The sequence below is a fragment of the Coregonus lavaretus genome (genome assembly GCF_964263955.1).
Source record: "Coregonus lavaretus genome assembly, chromosome: 16".
Lineage (NCBI taxonomy): Eukaryota > Metazoa > Chordata > Actinopteri > Salmoniformes > Salmonidae > Coregonus > Coregonus lavaretus.
In genome coordinates, this window is record NC_140003.1 from 49867588 (window position 1) to 49892522 (window position 24935).

Below are 24935 nucleotides of genomic sequence, written 5' to 3' on the forward strand. Positions count from 1 at the left end.
GAGAGAGAGAGAGAGAGAGAGAGAGATGACTCAAGTAGCAAAGTAAACTATATAAATGGACGTTACAGGGTATCCCATTTAACAAACCAAACATTCAAATACCGTTATAGATAGTAAAGTAAAAACCCAAACTGGTCCGTGCATCAATACTGGTATATAGTAAAATACGGTATATCGCCCAGCCCTAAGGGATATCGCCCAGCCCTAAGGTATATCGCCCAGCCCTAAGGTATATCGCCCAGCCCTAAGGTATATCGCCCAGCCCTAAGGTATATCGCCCAGCCCTAAGGTATATCGCCCATCCCTAAGGTATATCGCCCAGCCCTAAGGTATATCGCCCAGCCCTAAGGTATATCGCCCAGCCCTAAGGTATATCGCCCAGCCCTAAGGTATATCGCCCAGCCCTAAGGTATATCGCCCAGCCCTAAGGTATATCGCCCAGCCCTAAGGTATATCGCCCAGCCCTAAGGTATATCGCCCAGCCCTAAGGGATATCGCCCAGCCCTAAGGGATATCGCCCAGCCCTAAGGTATATCGCCCAGCCCTAAGGGATATCGCCCATCCCTAAGGTATATCGCCCAGCCCTAAGGTATATCGCCCAGCCCTAAGGTATATCGCCCAGCCCTAAGGGATATCGCCCAGCCCTAAGGTATATCGCCCAGCCCTAAGGTACCCCACCTTTTAAAAGAGGATTGATTTCATTATATACTCAGGTCCTTATGACAATACCCTCTTGGGGACATAGGGGCACAGACCTGTTCTAACCCTGACCCCTAACCCCTGACCTATACATACTGGAGAACGGAGCCGTCCAGCCCTGTTCTAAACCTGACCCCTGAACCCTGACCTATACATACTGGAGAACGGAGCCATCCAGCCCTGTTCTAACCCTGACCCCTAACCCCTGACCTATACATACTGGAGAACGGAGCCGTCCAGCCCTGTTCTAAACCTGACCCCTGAACCCTGACCTATACATACTGGAGAACGGAGCCGTCCAGCCCTGTTCTAAACCTGACCCCTGAACCCTGACCTATACATACTGGAGAACGGAGCCGTCCAGCCCTGTTCTAACCCTGACCCCTAACCCCTGACCTATACATACTGGAGAACGGAGCCGTCCAGCCCTGTTCTAAACCTGACCCCTGACCCCTGACCTATACATACTGGAGAACGGAGCCGTCCAGCCCTGTTCAGCTCCCTCCACAGATTTTCTATAGGATTAAGGTCTGGAGACTGGCTAGGCCACTCCAGGACCTTAATGTGCTTCTTCTTGAGCCACTCCTTTGTTGCCTTGGCCGTGTGTTTTGGGTCATTGTCATGCTGGAATACCCATCCACGACCCATTTTCAATGCCCTGGCTGAGGGAAGGAGGTTCTCACCCAAGATTTGACGGTACATGGCCCCATCCATCTTCCCTTTGATGCAGTGAAGTTGTCCTGTCCCCTTAGCAGAAAAACACCCCCAAAGCATAATGTTTCCACCTCCATGTTTGATGGTGGGGATGGTGTTCTTGGGGTCATAGGCAGCATTCCTCCTCCTCCAAACACGGCGAGTTGAGTTGATGCCAAAGAGCTCGATTTTGGTCTCATCTGACCACAACACTCTTACCCAGTTCTCCTCTGAATCATTCAGATGTTCATTGGCAAACTTCCGACTGCCCTGTATATGCGCTTTCTTGAGCAGGGGGACCTTGCGGGCACTGCAGGATTTCAGTCCTTCACGGTGTAGTGTGTTACCAATTGTTTTCTTGGTGACTATGGTCCCAGCTGCCTTGAGATCATTGACAAGATCCTCCCGTGTAGTTCTGGGCTGATTCCTCACCATTCTCATGATCATTGCAACTCCAACGAGGTGAGATCTTGCATGGAGCCCCAGGCCGAGGGAGATTGACAGTTCTATTGTGTTTCTTCCATTTGCGAATAATCGCTCCAACTTTTGTCACCTTCTCACCAAGCTGCTTGGCGATGATCTTGTAGCCCATTCCAACCTTGTGTAGGTCTACAATCTTGTCCCTGACATCCTTGGAGAGCTCTTTGGTCTTGGCCATGGTGGAGAGTTTGGAATCTGATTGATTGGATTGCTTCTGTGGACAGGTGTCTTTTATACAGGTAACAAGCTGAGATTAGGAGCACTCCCTTTAAGAGTAAACCTACCATTAAAATTATAGACTGATCATTTCTTTGTCAGTGGGCAAACATACAAAATCAGCAGGGGATCAAATATTTTTTTCCCCCACTGTAACATTCAAATGATTGATGAAGCCATAGAAGGACTTATTGGTTTGTGCTTTGAACATAGGGAGTCAGATTATTGTTTTGTTGTGTTTTCCTGCTATTTACCATCTGAACAGTCTACATGGGGTAGAGATGCATCCTCCTTCTATAGTCAAGTATCCCTATATACAGAAGCAGATGCTATTTACATATGTGGGGATCTTAACAGTCCAATTGGGAGGTTAGATGACTGTATAGATGATATTCATGATATTCCATCGCGTGTTGCTTTGGATGACTTTGTTCATCATCATGGGGAAACATTATTAGAATTCCTTCGGGACTCTAAAATATGTATACTTATTGGAAAGATATTCCCCTTAAGCGATAACTTTACATCCATATCTGTTAAAGGAAAAGCTGTGGTGGGCTATATAGTTACCCCACATGACTGTCTAGAAACATGTTTGGAATTGAAGGTGTTACCCCTCTACACAGATGGTTGGAGAATGTGGATGTTTTTGACTTAATTGGAGAAGAAACTTCTAGATCATTCTCTTTTGTTCATTATATTTTCTGTTGGCCACAAAACTTTCTCAACCAGGTTTTACTGTGCATCACTCAGGGCAAAACATACATACCCTGCATAGGCCTACATGTAAGAAAATAAATGTGCCAAAGGCCTTTCTATGTTCTGAAATGGCATGTAGAGCTCTGGTGGAACTCATCGAAACTCTGCAAAGATGCCAAGAAACAACATTTGATTTAGATATGTGGTATGAAACATGTTGTGATATTATATATTCTGAAATGGGAAAACATTATGTGAATAAAGAATACATCCCCAAGTCCAGGAAAGTTTACAAGCCGAACGAGCCTTATTGGAATGATGAGTTACGGGATCTATGGTCTGTAATGTACAAGGCTGAGTACTTATTTTTTACAGTGTAAAGATGGGAACACAAGAGAACATTTTAGGAAGGATTTAAGAAGAAACAGCATTTGTTTGATAAAAGACTGCGCCTATTCAAACAGAGATATCAGAGAGGGCAGTTATTACACCTCGAGGAGATACAGACAAGAAATCCTCAACAGTTTTGGAGCCAAATAAACAAGTTAGGACCAAAACGACATTAAGAAAATTCCAATGGAAATCAGGGAAGAGCATGGGGGGGGGGGGCTGATCTCTGACATTACACAGGTACTCAAGGAGTTGGAGAAGGAAGAGCAGGGGGGGGGGGGGCTGATCTCTGACATTACACAGGTACTCAGGAGTTGGAGAAGGAAGAGCAGGGGGGGGGGGCTGATCTCTGACATTACACAGGTACTCAGGAGTTGGAGAAGGAAGAGCAGGGGGGGCTGATCTCTGACATTACACAGGTACTCAGGAGTTGGAGAAGGAAGAGCAGGGGGGGGGGGGCTGATCTCTGACATTACACAGGTACTTAAGGAGTTGGTGAAGGAAGAGCAGGGGGGGGGGGGCTGATCTCTGACATTACACAGGTACTCAAGGAGTTGGAGAAGGAAGAGCAGGGGGGGGGGGGCTGATCTCTGACATTACACAGGTACTCAGGAGTTGGAGAAGGGGTTTGCTAGTTTGTTCTCAGGCAACGAAAATGTGTCATATTTTGAGGAATAATTTTATAAAGACAGATGTTCCCTGAGAACTAAACAGGAAAATACAGTGTTAGAACCCTCTTATATATACAGTGGGGAAAAAAAGTATTTAGTCAGCCACCAATTGTGCAAGTTCTCCCACTTAAAAAGATGAGAGAGGCCTGTAATTTTCATCATAGGTACACGTCAACTATGACAGACAAATTGAGAAAATTATTTCCAGAAAATCACATTGTAGGATTTTTAATGAATTTATTTGCAAATTATGGTGGAAAATAAGTATTTGGTCACCTACAAACAAGCAAGATTTCTGGCTCTCACAGACCTGTAACTTCTTCTTTAAGAGGCTCCTCTGTCCTCCACTCGTTACCTGTATTAATGGCACCTGTTTGAACTTGTTATCAGTATAAAAGACACCTGTCCACAACCTCAAACAGTCACACTCCAAACTCCACTATGGCCAAGACCAAAGAGCTGTCAAAGGACACCAGAAACAAAATTGTAGACCTGCACCAGGCTGGGAAGACTGAATCTGCAATAGGTAAGCAGCTTGGTTTGAAGAAATCAACTGTGGGAGCAATTACTAGGAAATGGAAGACATACAAGACCACTGATAATCTCCCTCGATCTGGGGCTCCACGCAATATCTCACCCCGTGGGGTCAAAATGATCACAAGAACGGTGAGCAAAAATCCCAGAACCACACAGGGGGACCTAGTGAATGACCTGCAGAGAGCTGGGACCAAAGTAACAAAGCCTACCATCAGTAAAACACTACGCCGCCATGGACTCAAATCCTGCAGTGCCAGACGTGTCCCCCTGCTTAAGCCAGTACATGTCCAGGCCCGTCTGAAGTTTGCTAGAGTGCATTTGGATGATCCACAAGAGGATTGGGAGAATGTCATATGGTCAGATGAAACCAAAATATAACTTTTTGGTAAAAACTCAACTCGTCGTGTTTGGAGGACAAAGAATGCTGAGTTGCATCCAAAGAACACCATACCTACTGTGAAGCATGGGGGTGGAAACATCATGCTTTGGGGCTGATTTTCTGCAAAGGGACCAGGATGACTGATCCGTGTAAAGGAAAGAATGAATGGGGCCATGTATCGTGAGATTTTGAGTGAAAACCTCCTTCCATCAGCAAGGGCATTGAAGATGAAACGTGGCTGGGTCTTTCAGCATGACAATGATCCCAAACACACTGCCCGGGCAACGAAGGAGTGGCTTCGTAAGAAGCATTTCAAGGTCCTGGAGTGGCCTAGCCAGTCTCCAGATCTCAACCCCATAGAAAATCTTTGGAGGGAGTTGAAAGTCTGTGTTGCCCAGCAACAGCCCCAAAACATCACTGCTCTAGAGAAGATCTGCATGGAGGAATGGGCCAAAATACCAGCAACAGTGTGTGAAAACCTTGTGAAGACTTACAGAAAACGTTTGACCTGTGTCATTGCCAACAAAGGGTATATAACAAAATATTGAGAAACTTTTGTTATTGACCAAATACTTATTTTCCACCATAATTTGCAAATAAATTCATTAAAAATCCTACAATGTGATTTTCTGGATTTTTTTTTTAGTTGACGTGTACCTATGATGAAAATTACAGGCCTCTCTCATCTTTTTAAGTGGGATAACTTGCACAATTGGTGGCTGACTAAATACCCTGGTATTATGTGGCTGAGGAGACAGACCACCAGATATACCCTGGCATTATGTGGCTGAGGAGACAGACCACCAGATATACCCTGGCATTATGTGGCTGAGGAGACAGACCACCAGATATACCCTGGCATTATGTGGCTGAGGAGACAGACCACCAGATATACCCTGGCATTATGTGGCTGAGGAGACAGACCACCAGATATACCCTGGTATTATGTGGCTGAGCCATGAGGAGACAGACCACCAGATATACCCTGGCATTATGTGGCTGAGGAGACAGACCACCAGATATACCCTGGCATTATGTAGCTGAGGAGACAGACCACCAGATATACCCTGGCATTATGTGGCTGAGGAAACAGACCACCAGATATACCCTGGCATTATGTGGCTGAGGAGACAGACCACCAGATATACCCTGGCATTATGTAGCTGAGGAGACAGACCACCAGATATACCCTGGCATTATGTAGCTGAGGAGACAGACCACCAGATATACCCTGGCATTATGTGGCTGAGGAGACAGACCACCAGATATACCCTGGCATTATGTGGCTGAGGAGACAGACCACCAGATATACCCTGGCATTATGTGGCTGAGGAGACAGACCACCAGATATACCCTGGCATTATGTAGCTGAGGAGACAGACCACCAGATATACCCTGGCATTATGTGGCTGAGCCATGAGGAGAAACTGAAATGTTTTTTTGTCCACTGTGTATTTCCGTTTGCGAAATATTTAGATAAATCCTGGAATAAAAGAAAAAGGACTACCTATAATTAAATTATACAAATATTTAGCTTCTATGTGGTAAATGGTACGTGTGTATATAGATTGTGTAGAGGCTGTGTGTATATAGATTGTGTAGAGGCTGTGTGTATATAGATTGTGTAGAGGCTGTGTGTATATAGATTGTGTAGAGGCTGTGTGTATATAGATTGTGTAGAGGCTGTGTATATATAGATTGTGTAGAGGCTGTGTGTATATAGATTGTGTAGAGGCTTGTCTCCCATTAATCTCCTCTTTGTGTCAGACTGGGTCCAAATGCCTTCTGTTTCAGAGGTTCTGATTTCATTTTCTGGATTCTTTTATCTGAAGTCGGAAGTTTAGGTTGGAGTCATTAAAACTTGTTTTTCAACCACTCCACAAATGTCTTGTTAACAAACTATAGTTTTGACTCCGACCTAAGTGTATGTAAACTTCCGACTTCAACTGTACATAACATATACAGATAAATATCAATTATCAGGGAACCTACCAGGTACAACCCTAAATCCGTAAACATGGGTACCCTCATAGATATCATCCTGACTAATTTACCCTCTAAATACACCTCCGCTGTCTTCAACCAGGATCTCAGCGATCACTGCCTCATTGCCTGCGTCCGTAATGGGTTCGCGGTCAAACGACCACCCCTCATCACTGTCAAACGCTCCCTAAAACACTTCAGTGAGCAGGCCTTCCTAATTGACCTGGCCCGGGTATCCTGGATGGATATTAACCACGAGAATTTTGTTATCTCAATGGTTGCAATAATTTGAAGTTAGTGCTTTGAATAATTCCCAGAGGGTGTAAGGCTCTGGTTTAATAATGAATTAAACGAAGTCCCGTTCTGCAATAGGTCAGTCTTTTTATTCATGAGATCTCTGGCGCTAAAAACACACACAGGCTTTATATATGCGTCCACACAAAGGAACTTTGCTCCGCCCACCTTTAGGCGGCCTGACTTCCCACAGTATAGATTATTATAGAGTTTAAGTTCGACAGTTTCTAGGTCTCCTTTCTCCTGGAATGTTTGTCTCAGCAGTTTCTACCCCCCCTTCTCTGTTAGTGGGTTTATGGTCTTATAACTCTCTAACACAGTTAAACAGTATCGGGGTGGAACACTTTTAGTCATTACTCTAAACATACAAAAAACCTCTATCATTCCGTCAGTAGAGGATGCCTGGTTGTTCTTTAAAAGTGCTTTCCTCTCCATCTTAAATAAACATGCCCCATTCAAAAAATTCAGAACTAAGAACAGATATAGCCCCTGGTTCTCCTCAGACTTGACTGCCCTTGACCAGCACAAAAACATCCTGTGGCGTACTGCATTAGCATCGAATAGCCCCCGCGATATGCAACTTTTCAGGGAAGTCAGGAACCAATATACACAATCAGTTAGGAAAGCAAAGGCTAGCTTTTTCAAACAGAAATGTGCATCCTGTAGCACTAACTCCAAAAAGTTTTGGGACACTGTAAAGTCCATGGAGAATAAGAGCACCTCCTCTCAGCTGCCCACTGCACTGAGGCTAGGAAACACTGTCACCACCGATAAATCTACAATAATCGAGTATTTCAATAAGCATTTTGCTACGGCTGGCCGTGCTTTCCACCTGGCTACCCCTACCCCAGCCATCAGCTCTGCCCCCCCGCTGCAACTTGCCCATGCCCCCCCCGCTACTCCTTCACCCAAATTAAGATAGCTAATGTTCTGAAAGAGCTGCAAAATCTGGACCCCTACAAATCAGCTGGGCTAGACAATCTGGACCCTTTCTTTCTAAAATTAGCCGCCGAAATTGTAGCAACCCCTATTACTAGCCTGTTCAACCTCTCTTTCGTATCATCTGAGATCCCCAGAGATTGGAAAGCTGCCGCGGTCATCCCCCTCTTCAAAGGGGGTGACACTCTAGATCCAAACTGTTACAGACCTATATCCATCCTTTGAAAGTATTTGAAAGCCAAGTTAACAAACAGATCACCGTCCATTTTGAATCCCACCGTACCTTCTCCGCTATGCAATCTGGTTTCCGAGCTGGTCATGGGTGCACTTCAGCCACACTAAAGGTCCTAAACGATATTATAACCGCAATCGATAAAAGACAGTACTGTGCAGCCGTCTTCATCGACCTGGCCAAGGCTTTCGACTCTGTCAATCACCGCATTCTTATTGGCAGACTAAATAGCCTTGGTTTCTCTAATGACTGCCTCGCCTGGTTCACCAACTACTTCTCAGATAGAGTTCAATGTGTCAAATCGGAGGGCCTGTTGTCTGGACCTCTGGCAGTCTCTATGGGGGTGCCACAGGGTTCAATTCTCGGTCCGACTCTATTCTCTGTGTATATCAATGATGCCGCTCTTGCTGCTGGTGACTCTCAGATCCACCTCTACGCAGACAACACCATTTTGTATACATCTGGCCCTTCATTGGACACTGTGTTAACAAACCTCCAAACGAGCTTCAATGCCATACAACACTCCTTCCGTAGCCTCCAACTGCTCTTAAATGCTAATAAAACTAAATGCATGCTCTTCAACCGAACGCTGCTGGCACCCGCCCACCCGACTAGAATCACCACTCTCGACGGGTCTGACCTAGAGTATGTGGACAACTACAAATACCTAGGTGTCTGGTTAGACCGTAAACTCTCCTTCCAGACTCACATTAAGCATCTCCAATCCAAAGTTAAATCTAGAATCAGCTTCCTATTTCGCAACAAAGCCTCCTTCACTCATGCTGCCAAACATGCCCTCATAACACTGACTATCCTACCGATCCTTGACTTCGGCGATGTCATTTACAAAATAGCCTCCAACACTCTACTCAGCAAATTGGATGTAGTCTATCACAGTGCCATCCGTTTTGTCTCCAAAGCCCCATATACTACCCACCATTGTGACCTGTACGCTCTCGTTGGCTAGCCCTCACTACATATTCGTCGCCAAACCCACTGGCTCCAGGTCATCTATAAATCACTGCTAGGCAAATCCCTGCCTTATCTTAGCTCATTGGTCACCATAGCAACACCCACCCGTAGTATGCGCTCCAGCAGGTATATCTCACTGGTCATCCCCAAAGCCAACACCTCCTTTGGCCGCCATTCCTTCCAGTTCTCTGCTGCCAATGACTGGAACGAACTGCAAAAATCTCTGAAGCTGGAGACTCTTATCTCCCTCACTAACTTTAAGCATCAGTTGTCAGAGCAGCTTACCGATCACTGCACCTGTACACAGCCCATCTGTAATTAGCCCACCCAACTACCTCATCCCCATATTGTTATGTATTTTGCTCATTTGCACCCCAGTATCTCTATTTGCACATCATCTTCTGCACATCTATCACTCCAGTGTTAATACTAAATTGTAATTATTTTGCACTATAGCCTATTTATTGCCTTACCTCCATAACTTACTACATTTTCACACACTGTATATAGATTTTCTATTGTGTTATTGACTGTACATTTTTGTTTCTTCCATATGTAACTCTGTGTTGTTGTTGTTTTTATCGCACTGCTTTGCAATAAAACCCATGGTGTTTATCGCAAGTATAAACACCATGGGACCACGCAGCCGTCATACCGCTCAGGAAGGAGACACGTTCTGTCTCCTAGAGATGAACGTACTTTGGTGCGAAAAGTGCAAATCAATCCCAGAACAACAGCAAAGGACCTTGTGAAGATGCTGGAGGAAACAGGTACAAAAATATCTATATCCACAGTAGAACGAGTCCTATATCGACATAACCTGAAAGGCCGCTCAGCAAGGAAGAAGCCACTGCTCCAAAACCGCCATAAAAAAGCCAGACTACGGTTTGCAACTGCACATGACGACAAAGATCGTACTTTTTGGAGAAATGTCCTCTGGTCTGATGAAACAAAAATAGAACTGTTTGGCCATAATGACCATCGTTATGTTTGGAGGAAAAAGGGGGTTCTTGCAAGCCGAAGAACACCATCCCAACCGTGAAGCATGGGGGTGGCAGCATCATGCTGTGGGGGTGCTTTGCTGCAGGAGGGACTGGTGCACTTCACAAAATAGATGGCATCATGAGGAAGGAAAATGATGTGGATATATTGAAGCAACATCTCAAGAGATCAGTCAGGAAGTTAAAGCTTGGTCGCAAATGGATCTTCCAAATGGACAATAACCCCAAGCATACTTCCAAAGTTGTGGCAAAATGGCTTAAGGACAACAAAGTCAAGGTATTGGAGTGGCCATCACAAAGCCCTGACCTCAATCCTATAGTAAATGTGTGGGCAGAACTGAAGAAGTGTGTGCGAGCAAGGAGGCCTACAAACCTGACTCAGTTACACCAGCTCTGTCAGGAGGAATGGACCAAAATTCACCCAACTTATTGTGGGAAGCTTGTGGAAGGCTACCCGAAACGTTTGGCCCAAGTTAAACAATTTAAAGGCAATTCTACCAAATACTAATTGAGTGTATGTAAACTTCTGACCCACTGGGAATGTGATGAAATAAATAAAAGCTGAAATAAATAATTCTCTCTACTATTATTCGGACATTTCACATTCTTAAAATAAAGTGGTGATCCTAACTGACCTAAGACAGGGAATTTTTACTAGGATTACATTTCAGGAATTTTGAAAAACTGAGTTTAAATGTATTTGGCTAAGGTGTATGTAAACTTCCGACTTCAACTATATGTTCAACTGAAGACCCCATCACGATCCTAATCACACAGCACCATGCTACACTTTAATCACACAGCACCATGCTACGCTACGCTTCGCTGATGATTCATCCCTCTGGGGGTCCCACACAACATCCCTCATCCCCCTTCCTCCATGACACACATACTAGGACTAAAACCACCAGTCAGTCACATCCTCCACGCACTGACACAGTCTTTCTGACTGCTTTCACCTCCTGGCCTTTACCCTCTCTGCTCTGTAACCCTGGTTTCCTGCTTCGGAATCACACACTACACAGTTTCGTGAAGCCAGCAGCCATACCTCCCTGTCATGGAGCCTACTCCAGTCCCACAATGCAGTGTATCATGAAGCTAAGACTGGTAGAAGACTTGGTGAGAGGCAACCGGCCAAAGCAAATGCAGTCAAGAGTCATTTGGTTTGATAAGCGTGTACATGTAACTGACCTGTAGCTATCCAATGTAATGAAGATCTTACTGAACTCAGAGAATATCCTGTTGTTGTTGACTACCTGTCAGACAGGATTATTGTACATGACTACAGTATCAGTCAAAAGATTGGACACACCTACTCATTCAAGGGGTTTTCTTAATTTTTTATATTTTCTACATTGTAGAATAATATTGAAGACATCAAAACTATGAAATAACACATATGGAATCATGTAGTAACCCAAAATATATTTTATATTTGAGATTCTTCAAATAGCCACCCTTTGCTTTGATGACAGTTTTGCACACTCTTGGCATTCTCTCAACCAGCTTCACCTGTAATGCTTTTCCAACAGTCTTGAAGGAGTTCCCACATATGCTGAGCACTTGTTGGCTTCTTTTCCTTCACTCTGCGGTCCGACTCATCCCAAACCATCTCAATTGGGTTGAGGTTGGGTGATTGTGGAGGCCAGGTCATCTGATGCAGCACTCCATCACTCTCCTTCTTGGTAAAATAGCCCTTACACAGCCTGGAGGTGTGTTGGGTCATTGTCCTGTTGAAAAACAAATGATAGTCCCACTAAGCCCAAACCAGATGGGATGGCGTATCGCTGCAGAATGCTGTGGTAGCGATGCTGGTTAAGTGTGCCTTGAATTCTAAATAAATCACAGACAGTGTCACCAGCAAAGCACCCCCACACCATCACACCTCCTCCTCCATGCTTTACGGTGGGAACTACACATGCGGAGATAATCTGTTCACCCACACAGCGTCTCACAAAGAGACGGCGGTTGGAACCAAAAATCTCACATTTGGACTCTAGACAAAAGGACACATTTCCACCGGTCTAATGTCCATTGCTCGTGTTTCTTGGCCCAAGCAGGTCTCTTCTTCTTATTGGTGTCCTTTAGTAGTGGTTTCTTTGCAGCAATTCGACTATGAAGGCCTGATTCACACAGTCCCCTCTGAACAGTTGATGTTGAGATGTGTCTGTGACTTGAACTCTGTGAAGCATTTATTTGGGCTGCAATTTCTGAGGCTGGTAACTCTAATGAACTTATCCTCTGCAGCAGAGGTAACTCTGGGTCTTCCTTTCCTGTGGCTGTCCTGCCCCATTGGTCTCCCGAGTGGCGTAGTGGTCTAAGGCACTGCATCGCAGTGCTAGCTGTGCCACTAGAGATCCTGGTTCGAATCCAGGCTCTGCTGTAGCCGGCCGCAACCGGGAGACCAATGGGGCGGCGCACAATTGGCCCAGCGTCGTCCAGGGTAGGGAAGGGAATGGCCGGCAGGGATTAGCTCAGTTGGTAGAGCATGACGTTTGCAACGCCAGGGTTGTGGGTTCGATTCCCACGGGGGGCCAGTATGAAAATAAATAAAAATTATGTATGCACTAACTGTAAGTCGCTCTGGATAAGAGCGTCTGCTAAATGACGTAAATGTAAATGTCATGAGGCCAGTTTCATCATAGTGCTTGATGGTTTTTGCGACTGCACTTGAAGAAACTTTCAAAGTTCTTGAAATGTTCTGCATTGACTGACCTTCATGTCTTAAAGTAATGATGGACTGTCGTTTCTCTTTGCTTATTTGAGCTGTTCTTGCCATAATATGGACTTGGTCTTTTACCAAATAGGGCTATCTTCTGTATACCACCCTTACCTTGTCACAACACAACTGATTGGCTCAAACGCATTAAGAAGGAAAGAAATTCCACAAATTAACTTTTAAGAAGGCACACCTGTTAATTGAAATTCATTCCAGGTGACTACCTAATGAAGTTGGTTGAGAGAATGCCAAGAGTGTGCAAAGCTGTCATCAAGGCAAAGGGTGGCTATTTGAAGAATCTCAAATATAAAATATATTTTGATTTGTTTAACACTTTTTTGGTTACTACATGATTCCATATGTGTTCTTTTATAGTTTTATACTACAATGTAAACAATTGTAAAAATAAAGAAAAACCCTTGAATGAGTAGGTGTGTCCATACTTTTAACTGGTAGTGTAACTCTAACCCAAAGACAGGAATACTGTACATAACTAACTCTAACCCAAAGACAGGAATACTGTACATAACTAACTCTAACCCAAAGACAGGAATACTGTACATAACTAACTCTAACCCAAAGACAGGAATACTGTACATAACTAACTCTAACCCAAAGATAGGTACACATTACTTAAGGCTGCTGGGAAAGGCTTGTCTTCTACAGGTGTCTTATGTAAGGAAGAGACATGACTACCAGACATTATCCTCTGATAGTGTCCCTGTCCCAGCTGGGTTGTCAGACAGAAGCCCTGTTCTTCTCCCTTCACCTGAAACCCCCTCAGCCCCGAGCCACACACAGTACAGGTACGTGTGACGGTGTGTGTGTGATGGTGTGCGTGTGACGGTGTGTGTGTGACGGTGTGTGTGTGACGGTGTGTGTGTGTGACGGTGTGTGTGTGTGACGGTGTGTGTGTGACGGTGTGTGTAGACGGTGTGCGTGTGACGGTGTGCGTGTGACGGTGTGTGTGTGTGACGCGTCGTCAGGGCCACTGGGCCAGCGTACCTTAGTCTTCCCCAGCTGCCAGTCTCTCTTGGCGGGGTCGTATGACATCAACAGCTCTGTACACCTCCCTCTCTGGTCGTCTGTCGGACGGTTGTCTTTCATCATGTACCTGCACAGGGAACACAGACACAGATCAGGGAACACAGACACAGATCAGGGAACACAGACACAGATCAGGGAACACAGACACAGATCAGGGAACACAGACACAGATCAGGGAACACAGACACAGATCAGGGAACACAGACACAGACATCCCAGCTAGCATATTTGGTTCCTCGGAAGTTGTGGGAACGTATGTTTTTGGTTTTACATTTGTTGTGGGAATGGAGTCAATACTTTACCTTGTATGTGGTACAAATCCCATTATTATGGGATCACCTTCTCTAAGAGAATGAATCAGGCTGTTTGAGAAGGTTTGAATCCTAAGCAACCTGCCTACACATAGTTTGAAGTACAATAACAAACATAGCTACTGTAGTAGGTCACAGCTGTATGCAGGAAAACCTTGGTAGAGCATGGGTGGAATAGGCATTGTAATAATAATAATAATAATAATATGCCATTTAGCAGACGCTTTTATCCAAAGCGACTTACAGTCATGTGTGCATACATTTTTACGTATGGGTGGTCCCGGGGATCGAACCCACTACCTTGGCGTTACAAGCGCCGTGCTCTACCAGCTGAACTACAGAGGACCACCCTACAGAGGACCACACTACAGAGGACCACACTACAGAGGACCACACTACAGAGGACCACACTACAGAGGACCACCCTACAGAGGACCACCCAGAGGGCCACCCTACAGAGGACCACACTACAGAGGACCACCCAGAGGACCACCCAGAGGACCACCCTACAGAGGACCACCCTACAGAGGACCACCCAGAGGACCACCCTACAGAGGACCACACTACGGAGGACCACATTGTGGTGCTCATGTGAATTTCCTTATTTTTTTCGGCTTCAGACCAATGCTTATTCTCACTTAAAACGTAGTTTTTTGTTTTTCATTTCCATGGTTTTTACACCATTTTTACATTTTTTTTTTTTTCAGAAGGTGATTATGCAACATTATTATTATACATTATTATTATACAACATTCTAATACAGTAAAACACAGCAATAGAAGTTAAGTAAAAGTACACAATAATGATACTAATGTTAACATAAATAATGTAGTTAGTATTTATTTAATATTAACAGAAATAATGTAGTTGTTAGCATTTATTTAATATTAACAGCTGATTTTCCAGAGGGAAAGCGGAAAACCAGAAACCCATTTAAACCAATATGGAGTAAACTGGAATTGTTTTCCATGATCTGTTTTAACAAGACATTCAAGCAAGCTCCTGGACAATACACCAATAATGTAGCCTACCCATGAACTATTTACATACATTATTGACTGTCACATTAGGTGGCTCGGAGAGCAAGGCATGAAGTGGAACAAACTGCTCAGTGTTCTGCGCCAGCAGAGGGGCGGTGCTGCTTCCCCCCCTGACATCCTAGTCTGACACCTCGGTGGAAACGACTTGGGATCCACCAATGGGACGGCACTGGTGCGGCAGATGCACGGTTTTAGAGGTGGTCATCCGAATGTTTCCCGGGGCAACGGTGGTCTTCTCTGACATCACGCAGCGGAGGAGCTGGACGTTCCAGAAGATAAACAAGTACATAGAGAGGACCCTGCGCTCCGTCAATCAGCTGGTGTACACATTTCAGGGAACACAAGCCTCTTATTTCACAATGAACACCATTTAAAACGTCCAAACCCCATTCACAGCAGTATTCAGTTGGTAAGAGACAGACATTCAGTCAATACTAGGAACAGATTGTCCACCAGCTATGTGTTATACAGACAGACAAGAGAAACAGGCAAAATAACATTTAGATTCAGAGTAATAAAGAAATTGTATAATTTATCTGAGCAAACCAGAAACCTTTCAATATATAAATTCAAACAATACTTTAGAACCATTTAAATATAATAAATTGGAAGGTTGTGCAGGACTATGGTAGATGAAGGAATCAATCTATCATTTCAGACGGTTAGAGTATTTATTTGGTCAATATGTCTGCTGTTTGTAACAGTGTGTTATATGTGAAAATGTGATCGTATTATAGATTGTGTTTTAATGTTTAAGGACTCTTGGAAGATTAGTCCAAATGAGGACTAAAAGAGATCCTAATAAAATAAAATCCTCCACCCAGCCATTCAGCAGTGTGTCCCCGGGATGTACCGTAGGGGTGGAGTCACTGGCTTAGCACACACCGCCGCAAAAATGATTTTGTTGCATTAAATGTACATTTAGGGGAATTTTATAAGGGAAAATATTTGTTTTGGGGATTTTCAAAATACTTTAAATATAATTCATTTCCATGTCGGCTTTATGCCTGCCCTTGTCCTGGAAATGCCCTTGTCCGGAGCAAAGGATCCCTATTTCAGTCTACAAAAAATCATGGATATTAACTGAAAAATTATCTTCCAGTAGCCCTCTGTGACTTTAAAGAATATCTCTCTCAAAACTTTAATTCCTAAAAGATGTGTCCAGAGATTTGGTCAACTCAGATTTGTCTAAAATCCTAAATGAATCAGGAATGAGCAGGGTCAGCTATATACCATAAGGACCCCTTCTTCATGTCCTCATTACATGTAGTGAAACACGACCAGACATGATCTGGAACGTTCTCTACTGTTAATAATAATAATAATAATAATAATATGCCATTTAGCAGACGCTTTTATCCAAAGCGACTTACAGTCATGTGTGCATACATTTTTGTGTATGGGTGGTCCCGGGGATCGAACCCACTACCTTGGCGTTACAAGCGCCATGCTCTACCAGCTGAGCTACAGAGGACCAGATGTAGGAGAGGAAACGAAGTGAAGAAGCCAGTATAGACAATTGAGATCGATTTGATCGATTTAAACAAACAATATTGGAATCACCATGATGGTCACAACTATAAACTGTCAACTACATCTGCCTGAAAGATTAAGACATATGAATATGCATTTTGGTTCAAATATGTTACATTTAAATTAGGTTTTAGAGTCATAAAGCAACGGAGGAAACACAAAACTCCGTCAGAGTGCTGAAAGATCTGATAGAATGGTTATGTTTTTATTGGGGATTTTCAAATGAATCATTTTACATATTTTATGCTTGTATTGAACTTTTTAGAGGCAAAAAATGTTTGTTTTGAGTATCTGTTGTCAACTCATTCACTGATGGAGTCAATATTTTTTTGTCAATATTCTGAAAATATATTGTGATCACTGTTCTGCAACATACGCTTAAACAATTGAAGTATTTGCTGTGCTAGACCTGAGGGATAATGATTGCTTTATAAATGTTGTTTTATGTTTTGAATCTAGAAAAACATGCCAAAATGCTAACGAAATGAGCCCTGGAGCATTTAATAGGGCTGTAAAACAAAACAAAAATAAGTCTTGCTCGGACCTTGAGAGTTGGTCTCTGCAGTCTGCAGTCGTTCTTTCCTCCAGTCCCTGTCCCTCAACACACCACAGTCCCTGTCCCTCAACACACCACAGTCCCTGTCCCTCAACACACCACAGTCCCTGTCCCTCAACACACCACAGTCCCTGTCCCTCAACACACCACAGTCCCTGTCCCTCAACACACCACAGTCCCTGTCCCTGAACCTCAACACACCACAGTCCCTGTCCCTCAACACACCACAGTCCCTGTCCCTGAACCTCAACACACCACAGTCCCTGTCCCTCAACACACCACAGTCCCTGTCCCTGAACCTCAACACACCACAGTCCCTGTCCCTCAACACACCACAGTCCCTGTCCCTGAACCTCAACACACCACAGTCCCAGTCCCTGTCCCTGTCCCTCAACACACCACAGTCCCTGTCCCTGAACCTCAACACACCACAGTCCCAGTCCCTGTCCCTGTCCCTCAACACACCACAGTCCCTGTCCCTGAACCTCAACACACCACAGTCCCAGTCCCTGTCCCTGAACCTCAACACACCACAGTCCCTGTCCCTGAACACACCACAGTCCCAGTCCCTCCACGATGCTCTTTTAAGAGCCATCAAATAAATGAAATAAGCACACACTGTGCGTGCGTGTGTTGGGACTGGGAGTGGGGGGGTCAAAACTATACACCAAATAGAATGATCAAAATGTCTCCTCCAAGAGGCGAACCCAGGACCTTCAGAATGTCTCCTCCAAGAGGCGAACCCAGGACCTTCAGATCCTCCAAGAGGCGAACCCGGGACCTTCAGATCCTCCATGAGGCGAACCCGGGACCTTCAGATCCTCCAAGAGGCGAACCCGGGACCTTCAGATCCTCCAAGAGGCGAACCCGGGACCTTCAGATCCTCCAAGAGGCGAACCCGGGACCTTCAGATCCTCCAAGAGGCGAATGTTACAGCTAATGTTACAGCTAATGTTACAGACATGTTACAGCCATGTTACAGCCATGTTACAGCCGTGTTACAGCTAATGTTACAGCCATGTTACAGCCATGTTACAGCCATGTTACAGCTAATGTTACAGCTAATGTTACAGCCATGTTACAGCTAATGTTACAGCCATGTTACAGCCATGTTACAGCTAATGTTACAGCCATGTTACAGCCATGTTACAGCCATGTTACAGCTAATGTTACAGCCATGTTACAGCCATGTTACAGCCATTTTACAGCTAATGTTACAGCCATGTTACAGCCATGTTACAGCCATGTTACAGCCATGTTACAGCTAATGTTACAGCCATGTTACAGCCATGTTACAGCCATGTTACAGCCATGTTACAGCCATGTTACAGCCATGTTACAGCTAATGTTACAGCCATGTTACAGCTAATGTTACAGCCATGTTACAGCCATGTTACAGCCATGTTACAGCTAATGTTACAGCCATGTTACAGCCATGTTACAGCTAATGTTACAGCCATGTTACAGCCATGTTACAGCCATGTTACAGCTAATGTTACAGCCATGTTACAGCCATGTTGCAGCTAATGTTACAGCCATGTTACAGCCATGTTACAGCCATGTTACAGCTAATGTTACAGCCATGTTACAGCCATGTTACAGCCATGTTACAGCCATGTTACAGCTAATGTTACAGCCATGTTACAGCCATGTTAAGGCCATGTTACAGCCATGTTACAGCCATGTTACAGCTAATGTTACAGCCATGTTACAGCTAATGTTACAGCCATGTTACAGCCATGTTACAGCCATGTTACAGCCATGTTACAGCCAAGTTACAGCCATGTTACAGCCATGTTACAGCCATGTTACAGCCATGTTACAGCCATGTTACAGCTAATGTTACAGCCATGTTACAGCTAATGTTACAGCCATGTTACAGCCATGTTACAGCCATGTTACAGCTAATGTTACAGCCATGTTACAGCCATGTTACAGACATGTTACAGACATGTTACAGACATGTTACAGCCATGTTACAGCTAATGTTACAGCCATGTTACAGCTAATGTTACAGCCATGTTACAGCCATGTTACAGCCATGTTACAGCCATGTTACAGCCATGTTACAGCTAATGTTACAGCCATGTTACAGCCATGTTACAGCTAATGTTACAGCCATGTTACAGCCATGTTACAGCCATGTTACAGCTAATGTTACAGCCATGTTACAGCCATGTTACAGCCATGTTACAGCTAATGTTACAGCCATGTTACAGCCATGTTACAGCCATGTTACAGCCATGTTACAGCTAATGTTACAGCCATGTTACAGCCATGTTACAGCTAATGTTACAGCCATGTTACAGCTAATGTTACAGCCATGTTACAGACATGTTACAGACATGTTACAGCCATGTTACAGCCATGTTACAGCCATGTTACAGCTAATGTTACAGCCATGTTACAGCCATGTTACAGCCATGTTACAGCCATGTTACAGCTAATGTTACAGCCATGTTACAGCCATGTTACAGCTAATGTTACAGCCATGTTACAGCCATGTTACAGCCATGTTACAGCCATGTTACAGCCATGTTACAGCTAATGTTACAGCCATGTTACATCCATGTTACAGCTAATGTTACAGCCATGTTACAGCCATGTTACAGCCATGTTACAGCTAATGTTACAGCAATGTTACAGCCATGTTACAGCCATGTTACAGCTAATGTTACAGCCATGTTACAGCCATGTTACAGCCATGTTACAGCTAATGTTACAGCCATGTTACAGCCATGTTACAGCCATGTTAAGGCCATGTTACAGCCATGTTACAGCTAATGTTACAGCCATGTTACAGCTAATGTTACAGCCATGTTACAGCCATGTTACAGCCATGTTACAGCCATGTTACAGCCATGTTACAGCCAAGTTACAGCCATGTTACAGCCATGTTACAGCCATGTTACAGCCATGTTACAGCCATGTTACAGCTAATGTTACAGCCATGTTACAGCTAATGTTACAGCCATGTTACAGCCATGTTACAGCTAATGTTACAGCCATGTTACAGCCATGTTACAGACATGTTACAGACATGTTACAGACATGTTACAGCCATGTTACAGCTAATGTTACAGCCATGTTACAGCTAATGTTACAGCCATGTTACAGCCATGTTACAGCCATGTTACAGCCATGTTACAGCTAATGTTACAGCCATGTTACAGCCATGTTACAGCCATGTTACAGCTAATGTTACAGCCATGTTACAGCTAATGTTACAGCCATGTTACAGCCATGTTACAGCCATGTTACAGCTAATGTTACAGCCATGTTACAGCCATGTTACAGCTAATGTTACAGCTAATGTTACAGCCATGTTACAGCCATGTTACAGCCATGTTACAGCTAATGTTACAGCCATGTTACAGCCATGTTACAGCCATGTTACAGCCATGTTACAGCCATGTTACAGCTAATGTTACAGCCATGTTACAGCCATGTTACAGCTAATGTTACAGCCATGTTACAGCCATGTTACAGCCATGTTACAGCTAATGTTACAGCCATGTTACAGCCATGTTACAGCCATGTTACAGCTAATGTTACAGCCATGTTACAGCCATGTTACAGCCATGTTACAGCCATGTTACAGCTAATGTTACAGCCATGTTACAGCCATGTTACAGCTAATGTTACAGCCATGTTACAGCTAATGTTACAGCCATGTTACAGCCATGTTACAGCCATGTTACAGCCATGTTACAGCTAATGTTACAGCCATGTTACAGCCATGTTACAGCCATGTTACAGCCATGTTACAGCCATGTTACAGCTAATGTTACAGCCATGTTACAGCCATGTTACAGCCATGTTACAGCTAATGTTACAGCCATGTTACAGCCATGTTACAGCCATGTTACAGCCATGTTACAGCTAATGTTACAGCCATGTTACAGCCATGTTACAGCTAATGTTACAGCCATGTTACATCCATGTTACAGCTAATGTTACAGCTAATGTTACAGCCATGTTACAGCCATGTTACAGCCATGTTACAGCTAATGTTACAGCCATGTTACAGCCATGTTACAGCCATGTTACAGCCATGTTACAGCTAATGTTACAGCCATGTTACAGCCATGTTACAGCCATGTTACAGCTAATGTTACAGCCATGTTACAGCCATGTTACAGCTAATGTTACAGCCATGTTACAGCCATGTTACAGCCATGTTACAGCCATGTTACAGCTAATGTTACAGCCATGTTACAGCTAATGTTACAGCCATGTTACAGCCATGTTACAGCCATGTTACAGCTAATGTTACAGCCATGTTACAGCCATGTTACAGCTAATGTTACAGCCATGTTACAGCTAATGTTACAGCCATGTTACAGCCATGTTACAGCCATGTTACAGCTAATGTTACAGCCATGTTACAGCCATGTTACAGACATGTTACAGCCATGTTACAGCCATGTTACAGCTAATGTTACAGCCATGTTACAGCTAATGTTACAGCCATGTTACAGACATGTTACAGCCATGTTACAGCCATGTTACAGCCATGTTACAGCTAATGTTACAGCCATGTTACAGCTAATGTTACAGCCATGTTACAGCCATGTTACAGCCATGTTACAGCCATGTTACAGCCATTTTACAGCTAATGTTACAGCCATGTTACAGACATGTTACAGCCATGTTACAGCCATGTTACAGCCATGTTACAGCTAATGTTACAGCCATGTTACAGCCATGTTACAGCTAATGTTACAGCCATGTTACAGCCATGTTACAGCCATGTTACAGCCATGTTACAGCTAATGTTACAGCCATGTTACAGCCATGTTACAGCCATGTTACAGCTAATGTTACAGCCATGTTACAGCTAATGTTACAGCCATGTTACAGCCATGTTACAGCCATGTTACAGCTAAGTTACAGCCATGTTACAGCCATGTTACAGCCATGTTACAGCTAATGTTACAGCCATGTTACAGCCATGTTACAGCCATGTTACAGCCATGTTACAGCTAATGTTACAGCCATGTTACAGCTAATGTTACAGCCATGTTACAGCCATGTTACAGCCATGTTACAGCCATGTTACAGCTAATGTTACAGCCATGTTACAGACATGTTACAGACATGTTACAGCCATGTTACAGCCATGTTACAGCCATGTTACAGCTAATGTTACAGCCATGTTACAGCCATGTTACAGCTAATGTTACAGCCATGTTACAGCCATGTTACAGCCATGTTACAGCCATGTTACAGACATGTTACAGACATGTTACAGACATGTTACAGCCATGTTACAGCCATGTTACAGCTAATGTTACAGCCATGTTACAGCCATGTTACAGCTAATGTTACAGCCATGTTACAGCCATGTTACAGCTAATGTTACAGCCATGTTACAGCCATGTTACAGCCATGTTACAGCTAATGTTACAGCCATGTTACAGCCATGTTACAGCTAATGTTACAGCCATGTTACAGCCATGTTACAGCCATGTTACAGCCATGTTACAGCTAATGTTACAGCCATGTTACAGCTAATGTTACAGCCATGTTACAGCCATGTTACAGCTAATGTTACAGCTAATGTTACAGCCATGTTACAGCCATGTTACAGCTAATGTTACAGCCATGTTACAGCCATGTTACAGCCATGTTACAGCCATGTTACAGCTAATGTTACAGCCATGTTACAGCCATGTTACAGCCATGTTACAGCTAATGTTACAGCCATGTTACAGACATGTTACAGACATGTTACAGCCATGTTACAGCCATGTTACAGCCATGTTACAGCCATGTTACAGCTACCTTCCACAGCTAAATATAGCTAGCTTCCTTTGCTTGTAGCTCGCCTCTCATCTGATTGGTGTTAGCTAGCTACTAACGCTGTTGCTGCGCAACCCAATCGCTTTGGTCTGGTTTTAGAACTCTGAGATTCGGCTGAAAAGATATTAGCATTGTCAGAAATGCTCCAAAAAGGCAGCACATCATTGGTTCTTAACTGGCAGAAATTAGCATGTGAGAGTGATAAATTATACATTTAATAAAAGCCGTTTCACCTACAAACTTAGTCAATCAGACATTTTTTAAATCCAATGGTCACTTTATGTACGCTATAGTCTCGTTTTAATCCGTCGTCTATAATTTGAGCTAGGTGAGTGCAGAAAATACTCTGAAAACTCAATTGTTAAAGATCGTGTTAAAAATCCGGTATGGGGTTCTCGGTAACGGACGGACGGCTCAGGAGGAGTGGCGGGGAGCGTTTTTGTGCCTCCAATCAAGTTGATTTGCGAATTTAGATCGAGATTGGTGTCATATTGGCTTAGATATGATGGTAGGGAGATTTGAATGTAACATTGAGCTTCAACCCAATGCCATACTATTGAATTCAACCCAATGCCATACTATTGTGGTACACACCAATTATATATATTTATATACCGGACTATGACATCGCTCCCTCTGATATTTCTGATATTTTTTTACTTTTTGGATTATGTATGTTATGTTATTGTATTGTTAAATATTACTGTACTGTTGGAGCTAGAAACATAAGCATTTCGCTGCACCTGCAATAACATATTCAAATCTGTGTATGCGACCAATAACCTTTGTAAGAGCTGTTTTGTAAGAGCTAATAGTTCTACAGTCTATTGATAGTAATAAATATGTCAACACATTTTACACGCAGAAGACAGTATGGTACGGTGCAATGTGCAAACTGAGAAAGCTCCATGCTGTTCAGTGTCAGTGTGTCAGCCCAATATCCTGTTCAGTGTCTGTGTGTAGGTCCAATATCCTGTTCAGTGTCTGTGTGTAGGTCCAATATCCTGTTCAGTGTCAGTGTGTAGGTCCAATATCCTGTTCAGTGTCTGTGTGTAGGTCCAATATCCTGTTCAGTGTCTGTGTGTAGGTCCAATATCCTGTTCAGTGTCAGTGTGTAGGTCCAATATCCTGTTCAGTGTCTGTGTGTAGGTCCAATATCCTGTTCAGTGTCAGTGTGTCAGCCCAATATCCTGTTCAGTGTCAGTGTGTAGGTCCAATATCCTGTTCAGTGTCTGTGTGTAGGTCCAATATCCTGTTCAGTGTCAGTGTGTAGGTCCAATATCCTGTTCAGTGTCTGTGTGTAGGTCCAATATCCTGTTCAGTGTCAGTGTGTAGGTCCAATATACTGTATGTTTTCTGTATCTTCTAGTTATTACGGTCTGTTTTTCTCACCTGCTGTAGAAGTCTGTAAAGGTCCTGCGGACAGGAAACCCAGCCCTGCGGATCTTCACTGTCTCCAACATCCCAGAATACCTCAGCTGGTTCAAGACCACTTCTGGGTCAAACATGTTGGCATTCTGAGGAACACAAAAACAACAACAACAACAACAAGTGTCAGGTAACATAAGCAGGCTGTCACCAAGGTGACACAACAACATGCTGACTACACTGGACATAAGCAGGCTGTCACCAAGGTGACACAACAACATGCTAACTACACTGGACATAAGCAGGCTGTCACCAAGGTGACACAACAACATGCTAACTACACTGGACATAAGCAGGCTGTCACCAAGGT

At 43.8% G+C, this 24935-nt stretch overlaps 1 protein-coding gene across 1 annotated transcript in view; it reads right to left on the reverse strand.

Annotated features, from left to right (window-relative positions):
- LOC311143887 (unconventional myosin-X-like) overlaps window positions 1-24935 on the reverse strand; it is a 199038-nt gene that overhangs the window by 36098 nt on the left and 138005 nt on the right. The window contains exons 19-20 of the mRNA XM_084179757.1: window positions 24590-24714; window positions 13910-14018 (exon numbers count right to left, since the gene is read on the reverse strand). Of these exons, the coding sequence (XP_084035883.1) occupies window positions 13910-14018; window positions 24590-24714 (234 nt within the window). The remainder of the gene's footprint in view (window positions 1-13909; window positions 14019-24589; window positions 24715-24935) is intronic.